Consider the following 9137-nt stretch of genomic DNA (forward strand, 5'->3'; position numbering starts at 1 on the left):
AACGATTAAAAAACGTAACTATATATATATATATATATATATATATATATATATATATATATATATATATATATATATATATATATATATATATATATATATATATATATATATATATATATTGTTTGCATTAATAAATTTTTTTAACTGCAAATTTGTTTATAATTTAAATATCATTAAAATCTCAACTCCAAATGCTATCTTATAAATGCATCTGTTATATTTTAGATGTTAAAAATTATATATTTAAAATGAATTGTTAAATATGGTTAAACAAATTTAATATTTGATAACATTATTACTTATTTCATATTTAACATTTCAGAACACAGATGAAAAAATTTTTAATAAGAAATATTTAATAAACTTAAACTTTAGGATACGTTAAATGTTACTGTTAAAAATATTTTACGTTTTTAAAACACAAACTTAAAATACTGAAAAACTGGCCATCTAATTTTTCGCCTATTTATGCAACATATCCGGCCGTGTAAAAAGTAGGCCATGAGTAAACTATATCTTTTTACTGATACTGATACTACCTTATTTTCTAAATAACTTAGAGTGTGTAGCTACGTTCTATATTAATTTTAACATTATTAGATTTATTATTGTCTCTCATTAACATAATACTTATTAAACGGAAGCGTATAAATTAGGCTTTGAAGAAGAGGTCTTAAAGATATAATATAATGACCTATTAAAGAGGTCTTTAAAAATACCTTTTACCGACAAAGTCTTACGGAAACGTTTTAAAGACAAAAATAATACCCTCTAATACACGTCTTCTAGCCGGCTTTGTGTCGGCTGAGTAGTCTCTGAGTTTTCACAATCAATCATGTTGCTAGTGTAATTTCGTATAACGATGCATATGATGCAAATTAAAATTCATTTTGACTGTTTCTTATAATGATTGTTATGAATTTAAATAATTTTGTAAATGCTCAAATTGATTGCTTTACATTGATTGAGTATTTGCGACAAATTGATCAGCTTTTATATTTTCCCATTTCTCATTTGACAAAACCAAAAGAACAGGTTCTCGATTAAAATCCAGCTCAACCACGTTATTGCGACTCGTGTAACCATAAACCAATCTTGTTTTGTTGCTATAGCCAATTATATTGTAAAACTGGATTGGAAGAACTAAAAGTGAAAATTTAGAATAGAGAATTTGTTTTTTGATTTAAAATCTTAAAACAAATAAAACAGTAGCTGGATATATATATATATATATATATATATATATATATATATATATATATATATATATATATATATATATATATATATATATATATATATATATATATATTAATAAAAAACATCAAATTATACGAATTCTCTAAATACAAATATTAATTTATTATGAGAAGTTTTCGCTGGATTATGGTTACCAGCATCATCAGCTCGTAAAATTATATATATATATATATAACCATTTCACATTTATAATGATAACACAAACATATATTTATGTATATCTAATAACAATAAAGATATTACCAATATTATTTGAAATTTTAAAAAAATTAAAGTTATTAAAGATATTAAAACTCAAGAAAACCAACAAATTTCAATATCATTTTTGAATAAATCATTTGAAAATTATTAGAAACAAGCGTATTTTTTTTTTTTTGAAACTTAAGAGTATTGAAAATTTGTAGGACAGCGGCGATTGTTGTTGAATTTCAAAAAAAGAAAAGATAATAAAATAGTTTGCTTACATTTTATACGTCCTGAACTTTTTTCGCGTTGGTAACAAGGGCTTTGTTGTCTGAAAAAAAAATATTTAAATTTTTTTCGTAAGTTGAGGTGGCTAATGATTTGAGATGTGAAAAACAAAAACTTGCGCCACGTATTTCGTAGAAGCAGTAAACAGGGGGTGTTGCTTTATACATCTATGTATGGGATATTTTTGCGTTCTTTTGCTTAATGGGCAAAATTGAGTACATTTTATAACTAATGGACATTGAGACACGTTGTGTATTGTTAATTGGACGTGTGGTCACACAAATATTCGCGTACGCTACGGAAACACAAACAACTGCACAAATGCAACTCAAGTTGAACACAGTTTTAATTTTTTTCGTTTACTGCAACCTTGAACGTTTTTTTTTTCTTATTGTGACACTTAAAACGATGTGTTACATGTTAGCTTTTTACAAGTAGGTAATTTTATTTTAACAATTACAGTTAACTCTCGATATATCATTGTGAATCGGAGGAAATGTTTGAGATTTTAAGAAATGGGTTGAAAATAAGAAAAATTTCTTTTGCTTTATTTTTTTTCTGACGAAAACCAATTACAACCACGCTACAATGTTCGGAAAAAACTTAAACATGGAGTTGCTTCAAACAAATCTTTTCCATCTTCATTATGTCTTTAAGTTTCAGTGTTAAGGGTTGTGTTTCATTTCCGTATGTTGGACTGTATAGTAAAGTATTTCGCTGCATTTCATAATCATTAAATGGGTGAGGCGAAGAATTAACCTGTTCCTTCGTTAACTTTATTCTTAATTTCTTTATCAGCACTTTCAATATTAGAGCCCAAAAATTAGAAAAAACTTTTTTCCCAATTACGAAACCAAAAGTCAAATTCTTTAAGCTCCAGCTCTCCCCATGCTTTTGTACAATTCTTTTTGCTTTTTTGCTTTGGTAAACTTTTGTACTTTTAAACTTTCCTTTTTTAGGGATCCAATCAATTGGGATATTTTTATTTCTTTTAGCAATGAATGTTTTTTTTTTCCCTGTTTTTTTTTTTTTCTTTTTAGTTCGGTTTTGATGAAGAATTGTGAAAAGTTATAATAAAAAAAGTATACATAATAAAGATATAACTTCTGACATTTATTTGAGCTTAATAATGTGGAAAAAAAAATCAAAAATGTCAATGGCAACTTTGATTCTATTTTATAAATTTAAATTCAATAAACTTTAAAACAACTCACGTTTCTAAATTTCCCATTTTCACAGATAATTGAGATATATTAAGATAATCGAACGTTAACAGAAAACGAACCAAATAAACGAAAAAAACAAAAAACGAAAATAGCTTTTCTGGTCTGGCATTTGAATAACCATTAATAAAAAATCTTTATTTCTATCAGACTTTCAATCTGCAAGTTCTCTCCACTAAAAAAAGGCTGCTTTTTTATAGCAAATGAGTGGCCGCCGTCATGTCAGTTCAACTGAATTTTTTGCACAAAGAAACTGAGTTGAGATTGCGCTAAAGTAGCGCTGGTATTGCGCTTGCGTATTATGGAAGATGCTTTTGCACGCGTTACGCAACTTTCCAAGTATTGAATTAGCATACTACTGTACGAATACTCAGTTTAAAGAGCATCACTCGTTGTTGTAAGATAATTAGAAATAGATTTATGCAGATAATTTCCTTAGGGGTGATTGTAATTTAGCTTATACGCCATCATACTAAGAAAATGAAATGAACTGGGCGTGTCTTCATTACATAAATTCATTGAATACTTTAAATTATTTAGCAATTCTTTTGCATTTTTCTAAAACTGTGTCGCTAAAACAGAAAAACGAAATTTCAAAGAAAATCTTTTACCTTTTTAAAACAGCTTTGCAGACGTACTGGTGAAGGACAGTGTCAAGCACAGTTCCATTTTCATTGCTGTAACTCCAGCCGGGATAAATTCTCGTAATGTCTAACATAAAGCAATTTTTATTTTTGGAATAAAACAAAAAGCGCATTTATTTCCACGGCCTCTTTTACCTACATAAAATAAATCTAAATATCTATTGAGCACCTTTACTCTCTAATTTCCTAAGTGACTTTTGGAAAACAATTTTTTTAAGTGCCAACTTGGGTTCATTGTTTATAAACTCGATATTGAGAATATCAGCCTTGGCTGTCAAAATTGCATTTCCAACACGTGCATTTGTTGCATTAGTATCAAATAACAGGGTGAACTTCAAAAATGCATCAATATAAAGTTTGGGTAACTGGAATTGAAAATGTAAAGAATTTGTCATTAAATAAATGTTATGTAAAAAATAAATATTAAAAAATAAAGAAAAAAAAAAGAAAAAAATTGCACAAGTTTTGTTAACTAAGTAAACAAATATTTGTGCAAGTTGTTAGAAATAAATTTATTTAAAATTAAATAATAGTTAAATAACAGAAGCATGTGATATTTGTTATGAATATTTTTAAATGTTGGCAATTATTAATATCCATAAATTTATGTTAAAACTTGGTAGTAATTGATTATATGTCTCCGTATTTGTTATTAATTGTTTACTTTTGTTAATATTTATTATATTTGTTAATATTTTCATATTTATATTCGTATTTTTCAATATTTATTCCTATTTATTTATACTGTTTTATACCAACACCAGGATTTTAAGATTTTATTGCTCCAAAAAGTTTTTTTCAGCACAAAATTTGAATGAAAGTGATGAGTGATAAAGTGTCATCAAAAGTTAACATAAATACAATTGAGATTTTTCTTACATAAATCATGACGTATGATTTCTTTTGAGTTACTGTTGGAACCATGCTCAAATCATCCCACAGGACGTTGTTGAAAACTAACTCGCGGTTGTAATATAAGTAAATAGCTACACTTTCAAGGTCAACAACGCACTTGCTATTGGTCTGCAGTTGAAAGTTAAGATAGAATATGTCACTAAAGTTATAAAGAACTAAATTAGATAAACCCTTTTCAAAATGACAAAAGGACAAAATAAATTAACATAATTTTTTTTTGTATTAAAGTATTTTAAAAAAGAAACTTTTTAATTTAAGAAAAATTATCTCGCCAAAGTTTAATAATAATTTTAATGCTACATTTATGATAAATGTAAATAATCTAGTATTAATAATCTAACTCATAAATATACTTATTATATTTACAACTATTCATCATAAATTTTGTATAAAGAAAGAATAAAGAAAGATATATTTATAATTGCTCTTAAATCTGAAAATGTATTTTCTAACTTTTTGACATTGTTTGAAGTTGAGGTAACCAGAGAACAGCTTTTTGCTGGTCGTAAAATTCTAAAAGAAGTTAGTCTAACCAAAATAGACTTGGAGGTGGTTAAAACCAAGGCAACCCATTGGGTGTGATTGTTTTCTACTGAATCATCGCCAACCTAGTGCAATTCCCAAAATACTATTGCAGAATATAAACGTTAATTATGTTCCTATGAGCTAAAAAATAAGTTCTTGAAGATTTTAGTTAACAGATCAATCCTTAAGAAAAAAAAAAAGCAAACACCATAGTATTTTTTTATATTTTGAAAAAAGGTTTTTTAAAGTCGGACTTTTTGAAGCCTAAATGTTGTTTTTCAAATAAAGTTTCGATTTTTTATTAATTTCAGTTGTCATCTTTTGAAATAGTTTGACTAAAACATTCGTCAATTAAAAATAATATTTTTAGAAGTTTTTATAGTTTTGAGTATATTTAGACACAATTTTATATGATTCCATAAAAAACTAGAAATTTTGTATGATTTAATAAAAAATTGTGAGACCTCATAAACCTTGCAAACTTAAGACTTTGTGCAAAATTAACATTTGATTAAAACCATTAAATTTATTTTTACTTGTGTTAAATAACAAATTCATACATAATAAAAATAAACTCTAAATCTTTATTATTCGTTCTCACTAAATCTTTGTTATTCGTTCTCTCTAAATCTTTATTATTCGTTCTCACTAAATCTTTATTATTCGTTCTCTCTAAATCTTTATTATTCGTTCTCACTAAATCTTTATTATTCGTTCTCACTAAATCTTTATTATTCGTTCTCACTAAATCTTTATTATTCGTTCTCACTAAATCTTTATTATTCGTTCTCACTAAATCTTTACTATTCGTTCTCACTAAATCTTTATTATTCGTTCTCTCTAAATCTTTATTATTCGTTCTCACTAAATCTTTATTATTCGTTCTCTCTAAATTTTTACTATTCGTTCTCACTAAATCTTTATTATTCGTTCTCTCTAAATCTTTATTATTCGTTCTCACTAAATCTTTATTATTCGTTCTCTCTAAATTTTTACTATTCGTTCTCACTAAATCTTTATTATTCGTTCTCTCTAAATCTTTATTATTCGTTCTCACTAAATCTTTATTATTCGTTCTCTCTAAATTTTTACTATTCGTTCTCACTAAATCTTTATTATTCGTTCTCTCTAAATCTTTATTATTCGTTCTCACTAAATCTTTATTATTCGTTCTCTCTAAATCTTTACTATTCGTTCTCACTAAATCTTTATTATTCGTTCTCTCTAAATCTTTATTATTCGTTCTCACTAAATCTTTATTATTCGTTCTCTCTAAATCTTTATTATTCGTTCTCTCTAAATCTTTACTATTCGTTCTCACTAAATCTTTATTATTCGTTCAAAACCAAAAAAACCAAACGTTGAACCTTTGTAGTATTTTGATATATTAGCTAATAAGCATGCTACTAATGTAACAATTTTATTATTGTTATTTTGTTTGAGAACCTTTCTATGAAATATCTAAAAACTATTCTCTGTAATATTTTCGACGCCATCTAGTTTCTCAAATTTTCACTTTTAAGAACTTTGTTGACCTCTCTATCTTACTTTTTCACATTCTATCATTTAAAACGTCTGTAATCTACCAATTTAATGTTTTTTGTTGACCTTTTTCAGTCTTTTTCGATGCTTATCAGGTATGATTGACAACTTGGAGTTTTTTTTTCTAATTTTTTAGCGGGTAAAAAAAATGTTTTGGAGAAAGAAGTTATGAAAAAGTTAAACTTTTTTCAAAAGTTAAAACACAAAAAATTATACAAAATTTACAAATATTCAAAAGTCACGAGCTTTTAAAAAAGTTGGACTTGATGAGTTTCAAAAAAGATTAGCATTTTTTTTAAACAACATTTAGAATTTTGGTTGGTTTATTGATTACATAATGTTATTACCTTAGTAATGATTGTGTAAGAATTCTCAAATTCCTTTTCAACTCCATTTCCAACGAATGTTTCAAGGAGTGAATTCACAGTTCGACTATCATTGTTTAATGAAGGAATTCTTCTTGCAGTTACACCGCTGGCGTAATCTTTGATTAAGATCCTCTTTGAGTAAGTTGTAGGGTTGTCAATATTGTCGATAAAAAATATTGAACTTGTGCTGTTTCCTTCCGAGAAAAATTTAATCATTATATTAAATGTGAGTAAGTTACCGATTGTGCAATTTAAAGTCCGTGGTGTGGCCATTCCATCTGAAAGTGAATAATGTGTAAAAATTATAAAAGTAAGTATAAATTTGAAAACTAAATTATTATTATTTATTAAACCATCTTGTTTTGTTATATGGCAGAAAATTAGCATTTAATAGGCACTTACACATAAAGTGAAGGTATTCAAAATCTATGTTTTTATTTGGTGTCACATCCATTGAAGAAATCAAACACCAGCATTTGCTGGAAGATATTTGTCGTAATGTTCCTACAAAATTCCCGCTGGCAACTAATTTTGACCAGCAAATTTGTATGCATTGTTTCCTTGTTTGGAAATTTTGGAAATCGCCAACATCAAAGATTCCCATGGTCCAAACTCCAGGGTAATATCCTTCTGTTTGGTCTAAAATGGTAGGAGTTCATTTTAAAAGAGGCGTTGCATAATTAATCAGAGCTAATAAAACTTAAACTCAAATATTGAAAACTCATACGAAAAATTGTTCGTTTACATATGATGCATTTGATTGCAGCAGCAAAAATTATTCACTGGTATTCTAAAAAGCTTTTTCAAATATGAAGCTTTCAAAACTAAATTTCCTTTTTTTTAAGTAATGTTTTATTGTAAACAGTTATTTAAATAGTTCCTTATAGCGAGGTTTAGATTATGTACTGGTAAAAAGGAAAAACTCTATTATTGGACTCAGTTATCTAAATTTTACTCAAATAACAAAGTAATTCACCAAACTTTGACTGCTTTATCAGGGTGTTAAAAATTTAAATTTGTAAAAATCATAAATTATAATTAAATATAAAACATTTTATCAACTATTCTTTTCTTTCTCGAAGTCTACTATTCCTCCTCCCCCATCCTCCCATACGGCACTGACTGTGCGTGAGACTGAGCCAAAGCCGAGATTTGTTAAAAAGCCACTTTATTTAATAAATTTACTTTTAATTTTTTCACTCACTTTTTTAATTGAGAATCTAAATAAACTTTGTTTAGCATAATTCTTAGCTTTTCACTTCCTTTGTGTTTGTGTGCGTATGTGCGCGTGCGTGTGTCTACGTGTGATTTAAATGAGTTATACGAAGGGAAATATGATAAACATGAAAACATGAAAACAGTTTATTTCGTGTTTTTTATCAAGTGCCAGGATCTTGTCAGAATTATCTTAATTTTTATTATTTTTTTAAATTCAATTATGCATTTCAGTCAGTTTTTCCTATTTAAATCTTTTATTCAAACACTTAAAGTAATAAAATAAAATGGGTAATTTAAATAAATTTATCAGCTAAATTTTCCTGTTCCCTTGTATACATAAATAATTGATTCAAAAATAAACAAAAAAAAAAATGAAACTTTACGGATTGCTATAAAAAAGCTAGTTACTCATAAAGTTTTGCTGTTTATGATGCTGCTGATAAAAATCCTAACTTCTCTTACTGCTGGTAAAAAAAAAACAGCACTTTAAGCGCAATTTGATTTTCTATCAAATATTTGTTAGTAGCTGTAAAGATCTGTTTAATGCTATCGACTGAGTCAATGCCGTTGTTTTAGTTCTTGATTACCTTAAATTTCGAAAAGCTGTTGTTTTCGATAAGTATTTTTTTCGCTTTTAAGATGAAATGGCAATTAGTAAATTCCTTTTTGTCTGCAAAATCTTGCTGATTAATTGCTTGGAGATGCCAAACTATTACTTTACGCGTCAGAAACAAATATCAGAAGTTAATGAATTGTACGGCGAAGCGGTGGAGAAGTTTAGACCCTGGCGCTGTATATACAAATATATACTTTAATAAAAAAAAGTTTGTTTACTTACCACAAAAAATAGCGAACACAATTACTAGACTGAGAAAATAATTTTTTATTTCAAACATTTTTGAAATTGAAAAAAATCTTTACTTCGATTTTTATTACAGAGTGTAAAATACAAATCTTTTTCCTTAATT

The 9137-nt window shown here is 26.8% G+C and overlaps 1 protein-coding gene across 3 annotated transcripts; it reads right to left on the reverse strand.

Moving 5' to 3' along the window:
- Positions 1-668: 668 nt before the first annotated feature.
- Positions 669-9137, reverse strand: LOC149876851 (uncharacterized). Of its 3 annotated transcripts, XM_090075113.1 has the most exons (9): positions 9008-9137; positions 7354-7590; positions 6931-7229; positions 4970-5124; positions 4481-4655; positions 3771-3966; positions 3569-3668; positions 1728-1777; positions 669-1146 (listed from the first exon to the last, which is right to left on the reverse strand). In XM_090075113.1, exons 1-9 carry the CDS (start codon positions 9063-9065, stop codon positions 959-961), a joined length of 1458 nt encoding a protein of 485 aa, XP_089931239.1. In that variant the 5' UTR covers positions 9066-9137; the 3' UTR covers positions 669-958. The 3 variants fall into 3 exon arrangements, with proteins under 3 accessions (XP_089931239.1, XP_089931241.1, XP_089931242.1); XM_090075115.1 differs by lacking the exons at positions 4970-5124; positions 9008-9137 and having other exon boundaries at positions 7354-7592; XM_090075116.1 differs by lacking the exons at positions 6931-7229; positions 7354-7590; positions 9008-9137 and having other exon boundaries at positions 5050-5105.

The sequence above is a fragment of the Hydra viridissima genome, unplaced genomic scaffold (genome assembly GCF_058129835.1).
Source record: "Hydra viridissima isolate aposymbiotic clone 2 unplaced genomic scaffold, HvirCarnegie_v1 scaffold_18, whole genome shotgun sequence".
NCBI lineage: Eukaryota > Metazoa > Cnidaria > Hydrozoa > Anthoathecata > Hydridae > Hydra > Hydra viridissima.